The sequence below is a fragment of the Sus scrofa genome, chromosome 3 (genome assembly GCF_000003025.6).
Source record: "Sus scrofa isolate TJ Tabasco breed Duroc chromosome 3, Sscrofa11.1, whole genome shotgun sequence".
In the NCBI taxonomy this organism is placed as follows: Eukaryota; Metazoa; Chordata; class Mammalia; order Artiodactyla; family Suidae; genus Sus; species Sus scrofa.
This window is the reverse complement of record NC_010445.4, coordinates 11,632,064-11,656,222: the sequence shown is the minus strand read 5'-3', so window position 1 is coordinate 11,656,222 and position 24,159 is coordinate 11,632,064. Positions and strand designations below refer to the sequence as shown.

Sequence of the window (24,159 nt, the reverse complement as noted above, 5' to 3'; positions counted from 1 at the left end):
GTTATCCTCCACCTGGCCCAAACCACCGCCGGCTCTGCTAGCACAGCGTCAAGAGCCTCCCACGCGGCCTGCAGCTTTCTCTCTCCTCTGCCGTCAGTCACCTTTCGGCAGGAAGACAGCTCCTTCCACAATGCAGATCTGGCCAAGGGTCACCCTTGCTACTCTGTGCTGTGGCTCTCGCCCCCATCCCCCAGCCCCTCTGCCCGGCCCACGAGCTCTTCCACCAGGACCTGTGAGAGTAAGGATGCAACTCAGTTCCAGAGCACAAGGCTGGGCCGGCAGGACCCGGGCTGCATTTGTGCCCCGACCCCGTTCACCCCTTCAGTGCTACACCCTGTGCAGGGCACAGTCTGCTGACTGCCCCGACCTGCCTCTCCACCTCACCTCTAGCCGCTGTCTGCACGTCCTTCTGCTCCAGCGACTCCTTCTCGTTCCTGGAGGCCCAGGTTCAGTCATGTGCAGCTCCCTCAGAACACCGTCCTGCCCCAGTCCTCCCCACTGTGTCCTGCCAGCTCCTTGTTTTCTTGTCTTTCTATGGCCGCATGTGCAGCTTATGGAAGTTCCTGGGCCAGGGGTCAAATTGGAGCTGCAGCTGTGGTCTACACCACAGCCACAGCAACACCGGATCCTCAACCCACTGAGCGAGGCCAGGGACTGAACCCACATCCTCGCGGACACTCTGTCCGGTTCTTAACCTGCTGAGCCACAACGGGAACTCCTGTCCTGCCAACTCCTAAGGTGACCTGCAAGTCTTAACTACAAGGACCATTTCCTGACTCTGCAGTAAGTAGAGTCGCCCTGCCCTGTGCTCCCAGGGAGTCTTGCCCTTCCTCGTCAGGACACTCGGCCCCCATACCTGTCTCCCCCACTGGAACTGAGTGAGGGGCCACAGTGTGCCAGACCCGGACGAATGCCAGGCCTTTCTGCTTCTGGTCCCATCCTTTCCTCCTGCCACCAAAGTGGTCCTTCTGAGAGGCAGCTGAGCCCCATCACTCTGCTTAAATACCCTGAGCTCCAGCAAAACCCCAACGACCCCTCCAGGCCCAAGCCCAAGCCCCTTCTCCAGGATGCCATCCCTTCAGCTATGGAGATTCCGTACTTAGCATGCGTAATATTTTTGACTTCACCTGAGTTACTGGGACCAAGACCAGGTGGCCCCACCCTACCACGTGCTCCCTGAGGCCAGGCGGCTGGCCTGGCACTTTGCCTTCCGCGCTGCCCCATCCTGAGGCCATGTGACCCCCAGAGTAGAGACGTGAATGGAGCCTGTACCCAGGGCCCAGCGGTCAGGGCCACCGCCTCTGCTTTGGCAAGGAAGGAGCGCCCGGGCAGGCCACCTGAGCTGAGTCTCCCAACCTTGTTCCAGTGACGGCGGCAGCAGCCAGAGTCCGAAAGAGAACACACAACAGTTAAGAACAAAGGCGTTCGGTTTGTTTTTTTTTTTTTTTTTTTACTTATTTAAAAAGGCCTTGGTGGCAGGAATATAGTGTAAAAATCATTGGAAAAACTAAAAGGCATTGATACATATCCGAATATACACTTTGTACATAAATTACATTTCCTTTAGTCTTTCTGAGTGAGGTCCTGATTCAGCACTGAGGTCTAGTAGTTCAGAGGTCCCGGGAGCTGCACGTTCAGGCCGGCGTAGTCCACCATGTACATTGGCCATTGCTAGAGAGAGGGGGACAGGGCGTCCGGGTTAGGACTCCAGGTGACACGGAGGGCGCTCCAGAACACGCAGCGCTGCTTTCTGAAGGGCTCCTCCGACGCTGTCTATTGTGAGGCTGCGCAGGGCCCAGAGAGGGGATGGGACCTGTCCAAAGTCACTCAGGTCGCAGTGGCCATGGGGCCTGGGCTGGAGCCTTCTGACTGGTTCCCCCTGTGTCCCGAGGGCTAACCATGCAGACCAGTTTCGGGGGCCGGAGGGACTGGGGAGTGGCTCAGAAACCTCTAGAAACTGAGCCCCTCTGGGCCTCAAGCTCTAAAGCAGCTGTCAGGAGAGCTGTTCTGTCTAGACTGTGGGAGGGGCTGGGGACCCCCTGTGAGCATGGAGACAGGGACAAAGGCAAAGCCTGAGCTTTGGAGTTTTCCAGGAAGGGGTTCAAGGATAAAGACATCCTAAAATCATTTCCAACTGTGTTCCAATATCCTCCACATTTGGACTCAGGAATTTAAAAATTTTTTTATTTTTATTTTTTGGTTTTTAGGGCTGCATGCGTGGCATATGGAGGTTCCCGGGCTAGGGATGAGGCGGAGCTACAGCTGCCGGCCTACACCACAGCCACAGCCACGTGGGAGCTGAGTCGTGTCTGCGACCTATACCACAGCTCATGGCAACACTGGATCCTTAACCACTGAGCGAGGCCAGGGATTGAACCTGCAACCTCATGGTTACTAATCAAGATTTGTTTCTACTGAGCCACGACAGGAACTCCGGGAATTTTTTTTTTCTTTTTGGCTGCACCTGTGGCTAGCGGAAGTTGCTGGGCTGGGGCTTGAACCCGCACCACAACAGTGACTGAAGCCACAGCAGTGACAGTGTTGGATCCTCAACCTGCTACACCACCAGGGAACTCCTGGACTTGGATTTGAAAGCTACTATTTTGAAATCAGAAAAAAACCATTAGGCATGTGCTGCTAATGAGGTTTTGCTCTTGAGCGGGACGGAAAAAACCAGCCACGTGGCAGAACCAGTGGGGCTTCGGAGGTGGGGTCTCCACGCACCAGCTGTGAGACTGCAGAGTCAGTTGGCCTCGGACCCTCATTTTCCTTGTCTACATACTGTGGGTAACACCCACACCGCACAGGGCTGTGGCCCAGGCATGTGATGTGAGCAGAGATTAGCTTAGCATCTGTCTGCCCCGGGAACCTGGTGGTCTGCTCGGCATCTTCGGAGCAGGGAGGTCAGGTCTTTTCCTCCCCCAGCCCTTGCCCGGGGGGCACTGCGAGCATCTGATGGGAGGGGAGGGACTAGCTCATGGGTGGGGCAGGCAGACGTGTCTGCCCACCCCACGCAGGGCCAGCGTCTCCCCGAACCCCAGACCCACGCCCCCGCATGGACAACCCTGCCCCAGTGCCGGGTGAGGGCCAGAGAGAGCGGTCAGGTCCAGGGCGGGACAGCTTTACCACGAGTGAGATCTGATTGGTGGACGCCACCGACTCCGGGTTCGAGGAGGAGGAAGAGGAAGACGAGGAGGAAGAGGAGACGGAGTTCCCTTCAGAGACCCGCTTTCTCTTGCGCTTGGGAACGCTGCTGTCTTTGGCTGGCGGGAGAAAGGGTTGCTGACGTCAGAGCCCCTGTGTCTCTGCCTCCCAACCCCCCTGGGAAAAGCCCTGTTCTCAGGGGTTTTTTTGCTTTTTTTTTTTGTCTTTTTTCCAGGGCTGCACCCGCAGCATATGGAGGTTCCCAGGCTAGGGGTCGAATCAGAGCTGTAGCTGCTGGTCTACGCCAGAGCCACAGCAACGCCAGATCAGAGCCTTGTCTGCGACCTACACCACAGCTCACGGCAATGCAGGATCCTTAACCCACTGAGCAAGGCCAGGGATCGAACTGTAACCTCATGGTTCCTCATCAGATTTGTCAACCACTGAGCTACAATGGGAACTCCTGTTTTTTTTTTTTTTTTTTTTTTTTCCTTTTAGGGCTGCACCTGCAGCATACAGAAGTTCCCAGGCTGGGAGTCAAATCGGGGCCGCAGTTGCCAGCCTACACCACAGCCACAGCAATGGCAACACCAGATCCAAGCCTCCTCTGTGATCTATGCTGCAGCTCGCACAAAGCCAGATCCTTAACCCACTGAGCGAAGCCAGAGACTGAACCCGTATCCTCATGGACCCATGAGTTCTTAACCCGTTGAACCACAGTGAGAATTCCTTGTTCTCGGGTTTGAAGTCCCCTTCTCTGCATTCAAGGCTCCTGACCCACCAGTGGCTGAGGCCTGTCTCTCCAGTCTCCTTTCCTAATCAGGCCCCGAGCCCCACTTGCCTACCCTTCCTGCTCTCACTCGCCTGTCTGCTTTGCTAACACTACGGCTACCCCCCCAGACAGGCCTCCCCAGCAGGCTCTCCTCAGGCCCAGGGTCTCTTTATACCCTCCCAGACCACCCAGCCTGCGGGGTCCTGGCCTCGCCAGAACTCCCCAGACCTAGAGCCACACAGCCTTGGGCTTTGGGAAGAGTCACCTAACGGCATTGCACCTTCATTTTGTCATGAATAAAATGCATTTACAGGGACAGCGTGCCTGGCACCCTGTTACATACTCAAGAAACTGAGAGCTGGTATGAATGCTGTTGCTGCTGTTACTGTCCATGTGGGCTGACCCAGATATGACGATGCTGGGACAGGTCACAGGTACTAGTGGTCCAGAGCTGGAAGTCCAAAGTTCAAACTCCACCACTGCCACGTACTCGCTGTGTGACCTTGGGAAACTGATTAACCTCTCTGAGCCAAAAGGAGAAAAACTGTGTGATGTGAGACCCAAAGGAGATGATGAAAGAGCTGAGCACAAGCCCAGCGCAGAGCAGACTCAGCAGGGGTGGTATTGCTGCTGAATGAAATTCGTGTGAAGACGTAAGACTTATCACAACGATCTGCAGCCGTGTGCTACATCAGTGGGGACTGGGGTTTGACTGCGAGCAGGACAGGTTACAGAAGAGCAACCTGACACAGCCTACCGGAAGGGTCTTTTTTTTTTTTTTTTTAGGGCTACACCTGCGGCACATGGAGGTTCCCAGGTTAGGGGCTGAATTGGAGCTGCAGCTGTCCGGCCTACACCACAGCCACAGCAACGTGGGATCCGAGCCGCATATGCGACCTAGACCACCGCTCATGGCAGCAACAGATCCTTAAGCCACTGAGAGGGGCCAGGATTGAACCACAAAGGGAACACCTAGGTCAGCGTTTCTTAATCAGAGGTGCAACCCCCCCCTCCAGTCCCCAGGGGTCCACCCTCAAGTCCTGCAGCACAGTGGCTTAGTCAGAACCCCAGCGTCTCCCAGGTTCCTGTGCTCTGAAAAGTTCTAGATAACAGGGTCTGGTGCCAGTATTGTCCTGCAAATGCAGGCAGAATTGGGGGGGGCCCAGCCAGTCTCCGCATACCTGCCTACCTCATCCCTGCTGGTCACACGTCCCCCCCTTCCCAAACCCCAGGTGGCTTCCACTGTCCTATCGGATGTCCCCTCTCCTCCTGGCTCCAGCCCGTCCCTCGTCGTCTCTAGCTGATCTGACATGCTCAGCCCTCTGGCAGGGCCCCCTCTGAAGGGCACCTGCAGGCTTTCTGGGCCTCTCGATGGAGGTCTCAGGCTCCCCGGAAGGTACTGAGCAGGGGTGGCTACACTTTCCTCTGAGTGGGCAGCCACCTATTATGTACCACCTGGGCCAGATCTGTCCATAGATTCTGGTCCCCGGGAGGCAGAAGGGTGACCTTTTGAGCCTGTGACTTACCTGTCACCTTGGCGTCATTGCAGATTTCTGCAAAAGGTCTGAAAAAGAGAGAATGAAGTGGCCGTGAGAAAATGAGGTGTCTTCATGAGATGAGAGGCTGCCACCACTGCTGGAACACCAGCCAGGCAAGACCCGGATGAAAACGGACAATCGCCAACCTGCTGCTGTCAGTGCCGGGCCTGTTTTCCTCAGGACTGAGAAGATGCTGTCTGACCAAGCGACCAAGGACCCAGGGATCCTAGAAGGGTGTATCTAGGAGGTTTCCATGTAGCACAGAGGGTTAAGGATCCAGTGTAGTCGCCGCAGTGGCTCGAGTCACTGCTGTGGCAGAGGTTTGATCCCTGGCCTGGGAATGTCTACATGCTGTTGGCGTGGGCAAAACAGAACAAAACAGAAGTGTGTGCCTGGATTTATGGAAATGGATGTCTGAGACAGAAGGGTATTTTTTCTTTTCCTTTTTTTGCTGCCTCGAAGCATATGGAGTTTCAGCAATGCTGGATCCTTTAACTCACTGTGCTGGGCTGGGGATTGAACCTGCATCCTGGAGCTGCAGAGATGCCACTGATCCTGTTGCACCACAACGGGAACTCCAGTACTTTTATTTTTGGCTTTTGGCTTTTTAGGGCCCCACCCTGTGGCATACGGAGGTTCCCAAACTAGGGGATCGCAAACTAGGGGTCGAATCGAAGCTCTAGCTGCTGGCCTCCACCACAGCAACACAGGATCCGAGCCACACGTCTGCGACCTACACCACAGCTCACGGCAATGCCAGATCCTTAACCCACTGAGCGAACCAGGGATCGAACCTGCATCCCCATGCATACGGGTCAGATTCGTTTCCACTGAGCCATGACGTGAACTCCCGGGAACTCCAGTATTTTTAAAATGGCTCTTTTACTTTATTTTCTGGCTGCACCCATGGTATGCGGTAGTTCCCGGGCCAGAGACTGAACCCGTGCCACAGCAGCCACCCAAGCCTCAGCAGGGGCAATACTGATCCTTAACTTCTGCACCACAGAGGGAACTCTTCTTTTATTTTTTATTATTTTACTTGCAGCATTTTTATGTGAACCTCCCCCCAAATGAGATGGAACCTGTGTCCATCAGGAGAGGATGTCACGGCCCATCTAGGCCGTCACTAAAGGGAGTCATCACGGGCAGGGATGATGGTCAAAGCCCGCGGGGCGGACAGAGGAAAAAGCAAGTTTTACATACTGTCTGCAGAGAAATACCGTTGGATCTCAGCTTCACTTTTCAAAATGTATATCTAATTGGCATTAAAAGGAAATGCGGAAGGCAAACGCCAGAGTGCCTCTGGAGGTTCTTTTTCTTGGAGGCATGCCTGTGTGGGGGGCATTTTCTCTTATTTTCCAGAAGTTAATTCAGGGAGTGGGCTGCAGGTACGAAGGGAGGGAAACCTCTACTTTTTGTTTGGGACCCTGCGAAATAGTATGATTTTTTGACATGTGAAAATATTATTTACATTTTATTTACATTTTAAAAGATGGAGGATAAAACTGAAAAAAGAGGTGGAGAGGAAAAAGAAAGAAATGTACCATCAGGGTTAACGCTGAATAGTATCTTCTTTTTCCGTACCTTTCTGTATTTCCCAACTTTGCTGTGTACATTTTTAATCCAAAAATAATCAAATAAACTATTGTATTTACAAAAAAAAAAACAACAAAAAAAAACAAAACCACTAGGGAATTCCCATTGTGGTGCGGCGGAAACGAATCCAACTAGGAACCAAGAGGTTGTGGGTTTGATCCCTGGCCTTGCTCAGTGGGTTAAGGATCCAGCGTTGTGGTGAGCTGTGGTGTAGGCAGAAGACGCGGCTCAGATCCCACGTTGCTGTGGCTCTGGTGTAGGCCCGTGGCTACAGCTCCGATCAGAACCCTAGTCTGGGAACCTCCATGTGCAGCAGGTGTGGACTTAAAAAGACAAAAGACAAAAACAACAACAATAACAACAACAAAAAAGCACTCTAAGGATATATGATAAAATATGGACTGTGGTTACTCTGGGTGGTGGGGGTAATGAATTATTGGGTTTTTTTTTTTCATTTTTTGGCCACTTCATGGGACATGGAGTGCCCGGGCCAGGGATCTGATCTGAGCCATAGTTGCAACCTGAGCCACAGCTGCAGCAGTGCCGGATCCCTAACCCACTGTGTCAGGCTGGGGATCGAACCTGCATCCCAGCGCTCCCAAGACACTGCCCATCTCGTTGTGCCACACCGAGAACGCCTGTCTTTTTTTCCCCTAAATATAGTAAAATGGATAAAAATGAGTGGTATAGTCAAAAAAAGTCAGATTTAATCAAAATTGAAAAAAATAGTTCTCTCATGGCAGAGAGTTAAGGATCCAGCACTGTCACTGAGGCTCGTGGCACAGGTTTGATCCCTGGCCTGGGAATTTCCATGTGCTTCAGACGGGGCCAACAATAAAAAAATTTAAAAAAATAAGCAAATACCCATGAATGCTTCAGATGAAAGGGGTTAGAATCAGGACACCTGGTGCTGCAAATTGAAAGCTCGTGGCCCTGCAAAATTCAAACACTGAAACCTCCTCCCCGCAGTGTGGGGGTTTCTGTTGGGAGGTGATGAGGCCAGGAGGGTGGCGCCCTCATGAACAGGACTAGGGCCCTTTGAAAGAGGCCCCAGGGGGCCTCCTGGTCCCTTGCGCCATGTGAGGACTCGGCGAGAAGTGGGCCACCCTTGAACCAGGAACACGGCCTCACCAGACCCCCAATGTGCCGGCGCCCCTTGGACTTCCCAGCCGCCACAACTGCGAGAAATCCGTTTCCACTGTTAAGCCCCCCGGCCTGTGATGCTCTGCTCCAGCAGCCTGAGTGCACTGGGACCCGGGTCTGGAGCCCAGCTGACCCACTGTGACCTAGACCATCCTTTTCCTCACTCTGGTATATGTTTCCTTTTTTTTGTGTGTGTGTGTGTGTGTGTCTTTTTGCCATTTCTTGGGCTGCTCCCGCGGCATATAGAGGTTCCCAGGCTAGGGGTCAAATCTGAGCTACAGCTGCCGGCCTACACCACAGCCACAGCAACGTGGATCCCAGCCGTGTCTGCAACCTACACCACAGCTCACGGCCACACCGGATCCTTAACCTGCTGAGCAAGGCCAGGGATCGAACCTGCAACCTCGTGGTTCCTAGTCGGGTTTGTTAACCACTGAGCCATGAAGGGAACTCCCCCCATTTTTTTTTTTTTTTGGCTGTGCCTGAGGCATATGAAAGTTCCTGGGTCAGGGATCGGACCCAAGCCAGAGCAGAGCAGTAACCAGAGCCACAGCGCTCACAATGCCGGACTCTTTGCTTGCTGAACCACCAGGGGACGCCTCAGTTTCCTCATCCTTAAGAGGAGCGTGCTGGAGTTCCCGTTGTGGCTCAGCGGTAACAAACCCAACTAAGGATCCAGGAGGACGAGGGTTCAATCCCTGACCTCGCTCAGTGGGTGAAGGATCTGGTGTTGCCATGAGCTGTGGTGTAGGTCGCAGACGAGGCTCAGGTCTGGCATTGCTGTGGCTGTGGCTGTGGCGTACGCTGGCAGCTGCAGCTCCGATTCTGCCCCTCGCCTGGGAACCTCCATATGCCACAGGTGCGGCCCTAAAAAGCAAAAAAAAAAAAAAAAAAGAGGAGAGTGTTCAGCTGGCCTGTCTCCTGGATTCTGTGCAAGTGAAAGGGCCCCCCTCCCTCCTTTTCTCTCTCTCCAACGCTTGGGTGGGCGTGCTTTGGGGGTTCCCCCCCCCAGATCCCCGCAGCACCCTCCTCCACGGCCCCGCCCCCAGCTGCTGGGGACACTCACTGGAGCTGGTTGATGATGACCATGCGGACATGCTCGCGGGCCCTCAGGATCTTCTCCAGCCGGTGTATGTCATACGTGTTGGGGTTCCGGAAAGGGATGTCATCAGGCAGGCCCGTGACCTCGACGGCGTCGGGGCTGTCTCGGATCAGTTTGTAAGGGACCAGCACAGGCCGGTTCAGGCCCAGGGCCTCACCTAGAGGGCACGGGGGTCAGGGCAAGGGACCCTGTCAAAGCCAAGCTCTCTGGGGGAAGGGCGGGGATGCAGCCCCACGCAGCAGCCACCACACCACAGAGAGCTCACACGTCAACACACACATCCCTTAAAAAAAACATCCAGTTAGCAAAACTAAAAATCCCACACCCAACACTGACAGCGAAACAGGTACTTTTACACCTGCCCAGTGTGCACACCCGGACCTCCCACTAACATTGTGTCAGGGAAAGTAAGTCCTGGAGTTCCCTGGTGGCTCAGTGGGTTAAGGATCCGGCATTGTCACTGCTGTGGCTTAGGTCATTGCTAGAATGCAGGTTTGATCCCTGGCCTGGGAGCTTTCACATGCCTCCAGTGTGGCCAAAAAAAAAAAAAAAAAAACCACACCTGGGAATTCCTGTTGTGGCGCGGCAGAAACGAATGCAACTAGTGTCCATGAGGTTGTGGGTTCGATCCCTGGCCTTGCTCAGTGGGTTAAGGATCCGGCATTGCTGTGAGCTGTGGTGAAGGTTGTAGATGCAGCTCAGATCTGGCGTTGCTGCCCGGCAGCTGCAGCTCCGATTAGACCCCTAGCCTGAGAACATCCATATGCCGCAGGTGCGGCCCTAAAAAAAACAAAAAAAGGTCCTTACTTAAGTATTTATGGATGAAATGACATGATGTCTCAGATTCCTTTTTTCCTCTTATGGTCACACCCCATGTCATATGGAAGTTCCCAGGCTGGGGGTCAAACCTGCACCTCCACAGTGACTGGAGCTGCTGCAGCCAGATTTTTTTTTTTTTTTTTTAAGTATAGTTGATTTATAACATTGTGCCAATTTCTGCTGTGGTCGAATTCTTTTTTTTTGGGGCCGCATCTGTGGCATATGGAAGTTCCCAGGCTAGGGGTCGAATCGGAGCAGCAGCGGCCAACCTACGCCACAGCCGCAGCAACTGGGGATCTGAGCTACATCTGTGACCTACACCGCAGCTCACAGCGACGCCAGATCCTTAACCCACTGAGCGAGACCAGGGATTGAAGCTACATCCTCAGGGATACTAGTCAGGTTCATAATCTGCTGGGCCACAACGGGAACTCCCTTAGGTTTGTTTTAAAATACTAAAACTATCAAAGCGAGCCTGAGGAAATGGATGAAATAAAATTGGCAAAATGCTGGTAAGTGCAGAAGCGGGGCGGGGGATGGTTGCATGGTGCGTCACTGCCTTGTTCTCTCTGGTTTTGTATGTTTGAAAACTGACTCCAAAATAAGAAGTGAAAAAGACACCGCAAACCACGAGCAGAGTTCCTGTTAGTCTCAAAATGAACCCCCCGCCTGCCCGCCTCTCCTCCCTCATTGGGATCCGCCTCCCACCAGCTCCCGTGCCTGGTCCCAGGCCCTCCTGCCTTCGCCCTGCTCCCTGAGCGGTTCCCTCCGCCTGGCAAACTTCTCTCTGATGTTTGTCCCCTCCTGACATTCAAGTCCTGGTGAAAACGTCCCTGGAGTTCCTGCTGTGGTGCAGTGGGTTAAGGATCAGAGTCAGTCCCTGGCCCAGGAACTTCCACATGCCATGGGTGCTCCTAACAAACAAAACAAACTAGGAGTTCCCGTCGTGGCACAGTGGTTAACGAATCTGACGAGGAACCATGAGGTTGCGGGTTTGGTCCCTGGCCTTGCTCAGTGGGTTAAGGATCCAGCATTGCTGTGAGCGGTGGTGTAGGTCGCAGATGTGGCTCGGATCCCGCGTTGCTGTGGCTCTGGCGTAGGCCGGTGGCTACAGCTCTGATTTGACCCCCAGCCTGGGAACCTCCATATGCCGCAGGTGCAGCCCTAGAAAAGGCAAAACGAACAAAAACGAAAAGAAAAACAAAAACAAACCAAAAAAACAAAACTCAAAAGTCCCTTCCTGCAAGGAGCCTTCTTGTTCACTGGTCCAGACGGGCTGTGACGACTCCCGTCTTAGCCGCAGCCTCCTCCCCCCACTTCTCCATTGGCCTGTTTTCCTGTCACCCTCTGCAATTCTTCTCTTTTTCCTACTGTCTTCTCTGCTACAGTACGAAGTGGAGATGATACTAATACATTCATCGCAAAGGACATGTAGAGCGAGCACCTGGTACCGCCTGGTTCTCAGTCATCTAGAAAACGCTCAACCCGTGGTAACAGTATTAGCAACTGCACCATCCTGGCTTCCGCCCTGGCACCTGGATGCCTTCTGCACAGGACCTGGAACCTCTCATTATTCCACCGCCAATTCCTCCCCCTACACTGAGGCCCCTGACGGCAGGGTCAGACCTCCCCCCCGCCTGGAATCTCAGGGCTGAGAGACAGCTGGGCAGACAAGCGTCTGCATGAACAAGCACTTGGCTGTGGGCCACGGCCTTTGCCACACAGCCCAGCGCTAGAGGAGCAGAAATGCTGACTGCCGTCCTTGCCGTGTGCACTGCGGATCGGGGGTTTTTCTCCTTTCTTGGATGGGAGAATGAGGGGTCAGCTCCCGACCGTCATGGGCAGGGCCACTATGTCCCCAGGGAGCGGGCAGGCCAGCTGGGGGCATCTGGAGGCCAGGCTGGCTGCGGAGGGCAGGGGTCTCCTCTCCCCAAGGAAGGCAGCCCCCCACCCCCCCGCCACGACCCTGCCCTCCCCCGAGACGCACTGACCGTATTTCTCGTTGAAAAGCTCCTTCACCTGCTCCCGGAGGATCACCTTCTCCCCGAGTCTGTTGGCATCATCTTCATCTGCGAGAGGAAGACAAGGGGGCACAAGGGTCAGTGTGGCCTCTGCCAGCGGACACGCTTCTTCTCCCACGTGGCGGCCCAGACCCTCACCTGCGGGAACAGGCTCTCCAGGGCCCGCCCACGCCCCTGTGGTGGTTCTGGCCTCAGCTGTCTGTATATCCATCCACTCATCCCACATTCTCTGAACAGCTTCCCCAGCACAGGCCCCACGGCAGGCCCGGAGCACCCCGGGGGAGAGGGGGACCGTGAGCTTCCTCCCCGGGACTCAGAGCCTGGCGGGGATGGTACCCGGTCATAGCGCCCACCCAGCAGTACAGCCTGGACCGGGGCACCTACCCCGTCTATGCAAGTCTGGGGAGGCCCCTGGGAGAGCAGAATGCTCAAGGGACCTCCTGGGAAGCGAGTGACAGATGGGGTGTGGGTGGGAAAAGACCCCAGATGTAGGACTGGCCCAAACGAGGGCACCGAAGGGTGAAAGGTCACGGTATGCTGGGTGCGGCTAGAGCAGGTGGTGGTGTCAGGGGAGGGGCGGGGACGGGTCCAGCGTGGCGTGTGCCAGCCTGATCAAGCTGGGTTATCAGGAACTACGCTGGCTGCCTCACCCACCAAGAACCCAAGGCCTGTGACCGGGGAGACAGGCACATTTTGAGGGTGTAGGGGCTGCACACACTTCCTGCTTGGACCCTGTGCTCCCCTCGGCCCTCTCCTGGGCCTTGAAGAGCAGCTGGGGTCAGTGGAGCCCCAGACACGGGGCCTGGCTGGGCCAGGAGAAGCGGGGAGTGAATGGGACGGAGAAGGTCTGGGCACCTGCGGGCCTGTGCCCCGCGTTGCGGGGTAGCTGGAGTTCCGGGAAGGGCCCTGCCTGGGCGCCCTCGAAGAGATCCCACTGGCTGGGTCTCTGCGGCGGGGCGTGGGGAGCAGACTGGGAGCAGGCAGGGAGCCAGGGCCTGGGGGCTGAGGCAGGAAAACCACTCCCGTTTTAATCTGGAAGGTCTCACACAACCCGGTTCCATTTAGGAGGCCAACTCGGGGACCGCGTCTGTCTCCCAGGCCGGGGCTCTGTGCCTCTGGGACTCTCTGCCATCCCGGCCTGCACATCACAGCCCAGCCGGGGGCCCGGCCTCCCCACGCACCACTGGGGAAGGAGCCTCCCAGCCCAGTCACCTCCCCACTACCTGACACCCCTCCTCCTTGAGCGGCTGCCCAGGGCCACCCAGTCCCCCTGTAACCCACACTCCTGCCGTTGGGCTCTAGACCAGCTCTTCAGCCTCGACCAGCCAGCCGCCCAGGAGCCCACGAGACACGGCAAACGTCCAGCATCCCTGATAACATCCTCCTCCTGCACCCCCATCTCTGCCACACCAAGACCCCAAACTCAGCACTCTCGGGACCCTCTCTCTTGCCGCGTGCCCCCCCAACAGCCCTGCCGGTGGCCTTCAGGACCCCGGATGTGGCAAGAATCACCCTGCCCCTTCTCCAGCTCTGCAGACAACCATGACAGAGCCCCGGGGGCCAGGGCCACCTCGAGCCTGCAGGGAGGTGGAGGGTATTTTCTATCTATCTATCCCCTTGTCACCAGGGAATCGCCCTGGTGGCCGGGTGTCTGCACAGGCGAGGCAGAACAACAGGCCAGGGAACACACACCTGGGATTCACCCAGCCTGTGCCGGACGCTCTGCTGGCAGCTTTCCCAGACACGCTCATAGCCGGGCCTCACCACAGCCAAGGACACAAAGGTTCAGGGAGCTTAAGTCACCTGCCCAAGGCTAAGTCACCTGAGGCCTGGCACTGAGCTGGGAGAATCCAGTGATAGCTCAGGTCCTGGGCCTGGGAGTCTGCCCTCAGGGAGCACGCCTGTGTCTCTGTGGCTGCTCCCTGACTTCTCCCCCAACTCTTTATTTTTACTTAATCTGGAGCAAGGGGGTTGCATTTTTCTGAAAGGACAAGTTTTCGCTTTTTTTAAAAATCTTTTTAGGGCCGCACCCGCAGCACAGGGACGTTCCCAGGCTAGGGGTCGAATCAGAGCTACAGCTGCCGGCCTACACCACAGCTACAGCAACACCAGATCCAAGCCCCCGTCTGCAACCTACACCACAGCTCACAGCAACGCTGCATCCTTAACCCACTGAGCGAGGCCAGGGATCGAACCTGCAACCTCATGGTTCCTAGTCAGATTTGTTTCCGCTGAACCACAATGGGAACTCCAGAAAGGACAAGTTTTTGAATGAAATAGACCAGGTTAACCTGCCGGGGGCTGGAGGAGAGAGCCGCTGTTCCTCCGCAGAGGAAATTAGAGGCAGCTCCTCTGGCGATAGGCATGGGCAAAGGAGTGACCTGCTTCCTGGGAGGTGAACTTGAAGTGCAGGTGAAGACGCCCTGTATTCCTGCTCCAGCCCCAGGCCTCCAGCGTGATGCAGGGAGGGAGGGCAACATGCCTGGGATCAATCTGAACACTTGGGTAAGGCTCAGAGGTGCTCGGCCAGAGAGGATCTCCTGACATGAGTCGTGGCCACTGTCCCCAGCTGGCCCCTGTCCCCAGCTGGCCCCGAGTCCCGGTGAGCCCCGGACGTGGGGGAGGAAAGCCTTGCTTCCTGCTGGCCTGCCTGGCCCGGCCCAGGGGGCCTCTTGGCAGGCTGCGGGCGGGTCACGGGACTCCTTCCAGACAGAGCCAGGCTCCTGCCGCCACCGTCACACACCCACAGTCTGGAGAGGGGGCAGCCAGGCCTGTGGTTCCCATGGGGCTCCCCAAGGACGGAGGTGGGAAGAGGCCGTCCGAGTCTAGACCAGGGCAGGGCGGGCCCCAGCCACCATCACCTCGGAGTCTGGTTTGCTTGTGGTCAAAACAAGGATCAGGAAACAGCCTCAGAGAACAGGAGACCGTGGGGAGGGGGTGAGGCATAGTCCCCGAGGCCCTTGGAGCTTCCGCCTTAAACCCAGTTTTCTTTCCCAGGCTCTGAGGTGCAGCCCCGTTGGCAGGAGGTAAGACCGCAGGCTCTGAAGTCTGCCTGCCTGGTTTCCAATCTTGGCTCTGCTATTAGCTCATGACCTTGGGCAACCAATGAATTTCTTCGTTTGGAAAGAAGCAACAAGGACCACACCATGGAGCTGCCGTGAGAAGGAGGTGAGGACGTGGTTATATAAGGGCGAGTTATTGCTCCTCTTCTCGGGGGGCGGGGGGGGGGGGCTCTGTCTGAACTTCTCTGAACCCAGGCTGGCTGTAAGGACACCAAGGATTGCAATCGTTTCAGAAAGGTCTCCATCTGGAGATGTCACAAGGCTCAATATGGAGTGTGTGTGTCCTCAGTGAACCTGGTTGACCGTCTGCATATAGTGGGGAGAGAGGGTGTCCCCAGGGCCAGGGCCAGGGCCCTTCCTGAGTGCCAGAATGCAAGGCAATCTTTTCTTTTCTTTTTTTTTTGCTTTTTAGGGCCATACCTACAGCATACAGAGGTTCCCAGGCTAGGGCTCAAACTGGAGCTACAGTTGCCGGCCTACACCACAGCCACGGCAATGCTGGATCCGAGCCGTGTTTGTGATCTACACCACAGCTCACAGCAGTGCTGGATCCTTAACCCGCTGAGCGAGGCCAGGGATCAAACCTGCATCCTCATGGATCCTAGTCAGGTTCGTTAACCACTGAGCCAGGAAGGGAATGCCAAGTCAATCTTGATTATAACCCTAATGCTGTGTGGTGTTTGGAAAATCACTCAACCTCTCTGGGACTCAGTTTCCAGAACCCTCAAATGGGAATCCTGGCCTGTTGAGAGGGATTCAATGATATCACATATAAAAAAGTTTAAGGTTGGAGTTCCCTTGTGGCACAGCAGGTTAAGGATTCGGCACTGTCACTGCAGTGGCTTGGGTAGCAGTTGTCATGAAGGTTTGATTCCTGGCATGGGAACTTCCACATGCTGTGGGTGCGGCCACAAAAAAAAAAAAAAAAATTTAGGTCTTACACCATCAAAGTCAAGTTATCATTGATGTTATTACCAGACCAATGTCTCGATTATCTCACAGAGTCTCAGGAAGTGAAATCTTACATGGGAAATTCTTCCAGATAATGGAAGTTTATTCTCTTAAATCCCTGGGTTTGCTTTACTCATTCGGGAGAGAATATTTTCGACAACACATCAAGAACTCCTTTCTTTTTTAAAAAAATGTTATGGCCGCATTCGCAGCAGAGGGGAGTTCGTGGGCCTGGAACTTCCTGCAGCAACGCGGGATCTTTTAACCCACGGCCCTGGGCCAGGGACCAAACCTGCGCCTCTGCAGAAACCCAAGTTGTTGCAGTCAGATTCTTCATGCGGGAACTCTGAGTACTCCCTTTTTTTTTTTTTTTTTTTGTCTTTTTTTTTTTAGAGCCACACCCGGGGCATATGGAGGTTCCCAGGCTAGGGGTCTAATTGGAGCTGTTGCTGCCGGCCTCCACCAGAGCCACAGCAACGCCAGATCCGAGCCACATCTGCGACCTACACCACAGCTCAGGGCAATGCCGGATCCCCAATCCACTGAGCGAGGCCAGGGATCAAACCCACAACCTCATGGTTCCTGGTTGGATTCGTTTCCACTGCGCCACGATGCCACGACGGGAACTGGCCCGAGCACTCCGTTTTTATAAAGCACACCGCTGGGGGAAGGGGAAGGTCATCCTCACGACCTGACCTCAGTGCCGTCCAGAAAGTGCTGTTGAACTTGTCCAGGCAGCAGCGACCTGTCCCCCACTGAGAGCTGGCATTTCTCCCACCTCTTCCTGCTTTTTCCAGTTTCCTGCCCACCCCCCCACCTATTGTTGGCAGCTCTCATCTCGTGGTTTCTAATCTGCTGTCTGTTAGCCTGAGGAGTAACTGAATTCTGCCTGGGGAAAGAAAGCAGCCAAGCTTATTAACCCCAGCTCTGTACACAGCTTTAGGCCAATTGGCTCGGGGGGACGCCTGGGGTGGCCCCACAGCCCTCGTCAGGGGCAAAGTACAAGAGCCCCGAGCAGAGCAGCCTGGCCTTTCCGAGCTCAAGCTGATGAATCTATACTGCTAATCATGATCCAAACTGGCACAGAAGCAGCTGGGAGTGAGGGAGGCAGCGCGGAGGGAGAGACCAGGTCTCCTGGGACGAGTGGAATTGCTGTTTCTCCTCCCCCCTCGCCAGGCTTGAACTGCCTGCGATCCAGGCATAAAAGCCCCAGGCAGGCCTGGTCCACGAGAGAACATAGGTGGATATATTCCCCGGCACCCCATCTTGGCAGAATCAGGGGCTGCTGGGAGACGGTCAGGGTTGGGGGTCGGGGAGACAAGTCCCTCCCTGAGGCCCCGTGGCTTGTAGAACTTTCGCCAGGATGAACGGGTACACCCGGCTCCCCCCTTAACCCTTCCAGGACCCACATGTAGGTGCAGCAGGAATTGCATCATCTCCATTTTAGAGATGGAGAAACTGAGGCTCAGAGAGGGGCTGGCCATGCTGCAGTGGGGTGGAAGCCCTCCCCAGGCCTGTGATCTCTTGCACCCAAGAGAAACTTTTGTACGTGTGCCAAAGAAGACAGGCTCAAGCTTGCCCACAGCACTCGGGGAATGGCAGGACCACGGAGGGAAGCTGGGGGCGCCAGAGCAGGAGAACGGACGAATTAACTGTGGCGTAGTCAACGCAATGGGATATGACAGGGCCCCAAAAGCAAATAACTACGGCCACACAGTCCAACATTCTGCTGTTTTGTTTTTTCTTTTTAGGGCTGCACGGGTGGCTGTATGCGTTCTACACCACAGTTCACGGCAACACTGGATTCTTAACCCACTGAGCAAGGCCAGGGATCAAAGCTGCATCCTCACGGATACTAGTCGGGTTCGTTTCTGCTGAGCCACAAGGGGAACTCCAATGTTTAGTGACAGAAGCGAGTCCTAAGCTAACTGCAATAGGGTATCTTGGTTATGGAAGCTGAACAAAGTAGGAGTTCCCATCGTGGTTCAGCGGAAACGAATCTGACTAGCATCCATGAGGACACAGGTTTGATCCCTGGCTTTGCTCACTGGGTTAAGGATCCGGTGTTGCCATGAGTTGTGGTATACATTGCAAATGCGCCTGTGGCTGTGGTGGAGGCCAGTGGCTACAGCTCCAATTCACGCCTAGCCTGGGAACCTCCATATGCCACGGGTGCAGCCTTAAAAAGACAAAAAAACCCAAAAGTTTAGAAAAGGAGTTCCCTGGTGGTGCAGGGGGCTAAGGCTTGGGTGTTGTCACAGCTGTGGCTCAGAGAACTTCTGCACCCTGCAGGTGCAGCCAAAAAACCCCTAACAAAACAGCGAAATGGAATAATTTTGGTTTAGGCAAATATTATATGCAACAGACATATTTTAAAAAGTCAATCTGTGAGCAGTGATTAAATCCTGGGGATAACAGCTGTCAAAGATGTTTTGGGGGAATTTGAACACACTGTGTAGAGGATGATAGGGAGTAAGTTGCCTGTGACAGTGGCATTGTGGATATGCAAACGAAGGAGCTGTGGGCTGAAATATTTAGGCATGAAGAGTCAAGGTGTCTGCAACTCACTTCAAATGGAGAAAGAGACGAGACGGAGAGAAAGGGTGCGTGAGTGAGAAAGACAGGAAGGGAGGGAACCTGGCTAAGAATGAATAAATCCAGGAGATCCCTCTGTGGAGCAGTAGATTAAGAATCTGATTACAGCAGCTCGAGTCGCTGTGGAGGTGTGGGTTTGATCCCTGGTTCGGTGCAGTGGGTGGGCTAAAGGATCCAGTGTTGCTGCAGCTGTGGCATAGGTCACACCTGCAGCTTCGATGGTTTTTTTTTTTTTTTCTTTTTCTTTTTTTTGTCTTTTTAGGGCCTCACTCGTGGCCTACGGAAGTTTCCAGGGTCAAATCAGAGCTGCAGCTGCCGGCCTATGTATGCCACAGCTACAGCAACGCCAGATGTGAGCCTCGTCTGAGACCTATACTGCAGCTTGCATCAACGATCCATCAGATGGATCCTTGGCTTTTTTGCCTTTTTTTTTTTTAAGTCTTTTTCTAGGGCCACACCCGAGGCATATGGAGGTTCCCAGGCTAGGGGTCTAATTGGAGCTGTAGCCGCCGGCCTACGCCACAGTCACGGCAACGCCGGATCCTTAACCCGCTGAGCAAGGCCAGGGAATGAACCCGAAACCTCATGGTTCCTAGTTGGATTCATTAACCACTGAGCCACGACAGGAACTCCCATCAGATGGATCCTTTAATCCAGAGTGAGACCAGGGATTGAACTGGTGTCCTCATAGATACTAGGCAGATTCTCAACCTGCTGAGTCACAACGGGAACTCCCTGTGGCTCAGATTTAATCCCCGGCCTGGGAACTTCCAAACACTGTGGGTGCAGCCAAAAAAAAGAATAAATGGGTCCAGAGAAAGGATATATAGGCAGCATTATACTACTCTTTCTCTTTTATTCCCTGCAGTTTTGCAATTTTGGGGGGCAAAACCAAGAGAATGACACACATAAAATTCAGAATATTTGTTTTGGGAACAGAGACAGGCAGGATGAGGGAGAGCCCATGGGTGGGTGTGCATTACGGGTACTGTTCTGACTCTTAGGTGGGTGGTGGTTCGCAGGCGTTCACTGTAGTATTTGTGAACAAGAGAACGAGCCAACGAGGACAATGAATGAGAGAACAAAAACAAATGAATGCCAAGCGCAATGGGCACAGCCACTATGGAAAACAGTCTAGAGGTTCCTCAGAAAACTAAAAATAGAATTATTATATGATCTAGTAATCCCACTCCTGGGCATATATCCGGACAAAATTATAGTTCAAAAAGATACATGCACCCCTATGTTCAAAGCAGCAGTATTCACAATAGCTTGTGAATAGATGGAAACCATGGAAACCACCTAAATGTCTATCAACACGTGAATGAATGAAGTCTGTATATATATGTGTGTGTGTATGTATGTGTGTATATATATATATATATATATATAAAATGGAATACTACTCAGCCATAAAAAAGAATGAAATGTCATTCAAAGCAATATGGCTGCAACTAGAAAGTCTCATATTAAGTAAGTCAGAAAGAGAAGGACAAATACCACATGAGATCACTTCTATGGGAATCTAAAATATAGCACAGATGAACCCATCTATAACACAGAAACAGACTCACAGAGAACAGACTTGTGGTTGCCAAGAGTTGGGGGGAGTGGTGTGGACGGGGAGTTGGGGTTAGTAGATGCAAACTATTCCATTTAGAATGGATAAGCAACGAGGTCCTACTGTACAGCACAGGGAACTGTATCTAATCTCCCAGAACAGACCATGACGAAAGATAATATTAAAAAAAAAAAGAATGTGTAGGAGTTTCTGCTGTGGCACAGCAGGTTAAGGATTTGGCATTGCCGCAGCTGTGGTGTAGGTCCCAGCTGTGGCTCAGATTTGCTCCCTGGCCTAGGAACTTCCAAATGTGTGAATCCAGCTGATAGAAGAGAGAGAGAGGAAAAAAAGGACATTAATGAAAAAACTGAAGAAATCTAAATAAAGCCTGTCATTTAGTTAATTACATGGCACCAACCAATTTCTTAGGTTTGAAAATTTGCCTGGGCTGTGCAAGATGTTACTTACCATCCTACGTGGGTCAGGCAGTGTTTGGGAACTCTGAGCGATCTTTGCAACTCTTTGTAAATTAAAAGTTATTTCAGAATAAAAAGTTACAGCCATCCATCAATTGACCACTCGCTTATTTTTTAGCTTTTTAGCTGTGCCCACAGCATGCGATAGTTTCCAAGCCAGGGATCAAACCTGCGCCACAGCAGTGACCATGCGACCACGCCGGATCCTTAACCTGCTGCGCCACCAGGGACCCCGGATCTCTTGATCTTAACATGCGGGGACTGAAGGCAGAGTAGGTCGTGAGCCCAGGACTACGATGCAGCTGATCAGTGCATGGCCCACTGGGAAGGGGCAGTGGGAGGGAAGAAAGCAAGCCTTGTCCCGAGTTCCCTCAGGCTGGGATCTGTGCCCTCATCCCTTCGTTGGGACGGGATGTGGGTGGTGGGCAGACCACAACCTGCCCGGGCAGATGATAGATTCCTCCCTGGAGCCAGCTGTCTGACCCCCAGCTGACCCTCTGCACATGAGAGCCTGGAACAAAGGCCAGTAGAGGGCTGTCTGGCTGGGGGCCTCCCCGTGGGGGCTACCAGGTCCTTTCGCTGCCCTCCCGGTTGCCAGACACTGGGAGGCAAATCCTCCATCTGCTGATTACACGCCTGCACCGGAGATGGTGCCTGGGGACTCACACGGTGATGCTCTCTCTCTACCCTCACAAGCCAGGTGTTAGGATCCCCATTGTACAGATGAGGAAACTGAGGCTCAGAGGAGTCGAGGTGCCTGTTCACAGCCACCAAGGCCACATGGTTTGCAATGGGTGGCCCTAAGACGCAAACCCAGGTCTCTCTGACCGCAGTGGTAGCTTTCCCAGCTGAAAGCGGCACAGCACCTCCACAGGGGCCTTTCTCACAAAGTCTCCCGCAGCCCCAAGGCTCAAACCTGCAAGCCTGGCTGGGCAGAGCAAGTGCCAAGCTTTCTTGAGGGGGTCTGTCCTGGATGGACAATCCTGGAACCAGACACACCCAGGACCCTCCCAAGGGAAACTGCCTCCATCCCTCTCCTCTCCCGTCCCTCCTCCGCGGTCCCAGCTACATACACGCCAGGGACAGCACTGATCCAAGGCTGCCAAGGCCTGGGCTGAACTGTGGCCATGACTGGTACGCAGGTACCAGGATGCCAGGCATTAAACAAATATGATAAGTGGGGCATCAGTGCCCGGCTTGGGGAAGGTGGGCAGACAGAGGCAGCTGGATCCACAGGCGAGGGCTCTGCTGCCACGGGCTGGGGAGGTGGGTTTTGAGGCTACGATCCCCACGCTGTGCAACGAACTCTGCAGCCAACGACCTGAGGACACCTGCTCCCTGTGGGCTGAGCCTGCTCTCTTTTCATGTGTTCAGCACGAGAGCTCCCGAGCCACAGTCACGCCCGACACATCGCAGGTGCCCGATAAACAGCTGCCTGAGAAATGAAGCTCCCACGTGCCAGGCACTCTTCTCAGAGGCGTTGACGTAATCCTTCTGACAACGCTATGAGGTCGGTCCTAGGGGTGTCTCCATCCTACAGGCGAGGAGACTGAGGCACCCAGCGGCTAGAGGGTGAACAGGAGCTGCAGCTGCCGGCCACAGCCACAGCCACGCCAGATCCAAGCCGCACCTGCGACCTACACCACAGGGTATGGCAACACCGGATCCTTAACCCACTGAGCGAGGCCAGGGATTGAACCTGCATCTTCATGGATGCTAGTCCGGTTTGTTTCTGCTGAGCCACAACGGGACTCCCATTCGTATCTTTTTATTTTTTTGCTTTTTAGGGCCGCACCGACAGCCTATGGAAGTTCCCAGGCTAGGGGTCTAATCAGAGCTACAGCTGCCGGCCTACACCACAGCCACAGCAACACTGGATCCTTAACCCACTGAGCAAGGCCAGGAACTGAACCCACATCCTCATGGACACTCTATCGGGTTCTTAACCCACTGAGCCACAATGGGAACTCCATCTTAAGGCTTTAAATACCAGCAATATGCTTGTGATTCCTCAAATTATACCTCGAGCCTGGACACTCCCCTGAGCCCCTCCTAGGACATCAGACCTAACACACCAGACCTGCCCGAAACTCCCCCTCCCGCCCTCGCCCCCGAGCTGGCTTCTCCCACATCTTCCTTGTCTCGGTTACCTCCCAGCACCTTCCAGAAGCTCAGTCCAAATCCTTGAGGTCAAACTCGACTCCTCTGCCAGCCCACAGCAGCACATTCTGTTGGTTTCAGCCACAGACTCCGCGCAGAGTCAAGGACTCACCACTGGGGCTGCCACCACCGCCTCGCCAGCCCTGCTATGACCACCTCCTTATCCCACCCCCACTGCCGCCCCTGTGTGAAGGATCCTGTCAGACCCCAGACTGCACCCAGACTCTCCTGCTCAGAAGCCTGCACTGGCTCCCAGCTCCCTGGGAACGAGGGTCAGTGTCCTGATCCAGCCCCGACCGTGGGCCGTCGCTCCCATTTCTTTTTTCCTTTTTTTTGTGTGTGTCTTTCTGTCTTTTTTTTTTAGGGCCACACCTGCAGCATCAGCATGTGGAGGCTAGGGGGCCACAGCAACACCAGGTCCGAGCCACGCCTGCGACCTACACCACAGCTCACCGCAACACCAGATCCTTAACCCACTGGGGGCGGCCAGGGATCGAACCCGCAACCCCATGGGTCCCAATCGCATTCGTTAACTACTGAGCCATGACGGGAACTCCTCTCCCACTTCGACCTCATCTCCTGATCTCCTACCACGTCATCGTCTGCCACCCCACCCAGCCTCCCCCCACCGCCAGGGGCCTCAGGACCTTTATGCTCGGACCTTTAGGTCCAAGGCGCTTCCCTAGGCCCCCTGGCTCGCTACCGCCCCCTTCAGGCCTCTGCTCGCAGGCCTTCCCTGGCCACCTCACAGCTGCAGATGTGACTCTAAAAATAAACACAGCCTCTGCCATGTGCCTCTCAGCACCCACGTCTCCATCCTTTGCACACTGTCTGCTCCCCGGCGCTCACATCAAAAGCCCGGCCGGCGCCTCCCAACGGTTCCCATACTAAGTCAGTGGCCCTGAGCTCCCACTCCTGAAGGGGTCCTGCTGCAGGCCGTGCTGTCCACCCCCGGCCTGGGGGCTCCAGAGGCCGCATGTCCCCTCCCCCTGGCCACCACCACGAGCTCTCTTTTGCCAGGAGGCTGGAAAGATCCAGTCCACCCAGGAAACCACAGGCGCTGAGCTCTACTTAGCACCCCACCCCCAGGCCTCCCCTTTTGCGGCTCAAAGACGCATTTATCAGCCTGCGAGAGCTTCTGTTCAGCACGCGGTGCCGGCTGACCCTGAGGGCTGATCTCATTCCAGCCCAAATAAAGGCGCTGGTTGTTCCTGTCAGC

General features: G+C 54.6%; 1 protein-coding gene and 1 long non-coding RNA gene across 7 annotated transcripts in view; one reads left to right on the top strand and one right to left on the bottom strand.

Moving 5' to 3' along the window:
- Nucleotides 1,428-24,159, bottom strand: part of GTF2IRD1 (GTF2I repeat domain containing 1) — a 116,613-nt gene continuing 93,881 nt past the window's right edge. For 3 of the 4 annotated variants that reach the window (XM_021086345.1, XM_021086348.1, XM_021086346.1), the window contains 4 exons: nt 12,106-12,183; nt 9,260-9,452; nt 5,443-5,480; nt 2,441-3,263 (listed from right to left, as the gene is read on the bottom strand). In XM_021086345.1, the coding sequence (XP_020942004.1) occupies nt 2,971-3,263; nt 5,443-5,480; nt 9,260-9,452; nt 12,106-12,183 (602 nt within the window). In that variant the 3' untranslated portion in view covers nt 2,441-2,970. Of the gene's footprint in view, nt 1,672-2,440; nt 3,264-5,442; nt 5,481-9,259; nt 9,453-12,105; nt 12,184-24,159 lie in introns of those variants that run through there. The other variant, XM_021086347.1, reaches the window with a different exon arrangement.
- LOC106509666 lies at nt 14,326-23,734 on the top strand. Of its 3 annotated transcripts, XR_002342328.1 has the most exons (4): nt 14,326-15,303; nt 20,899-21,052; nt 22,155-22,429; nt 23,022-23,734. It is a non-coding gene; the product is annotated as an uncharacterized LOC106509666 (long non-coding RNA). The 3 variants fall into 3 exon arrangements; XR_001307384.2 differs by lacking the exon at nt 20,899-21,052; XR_002342327.1 differs by having other exon boundaries at nt 20,899-22,429.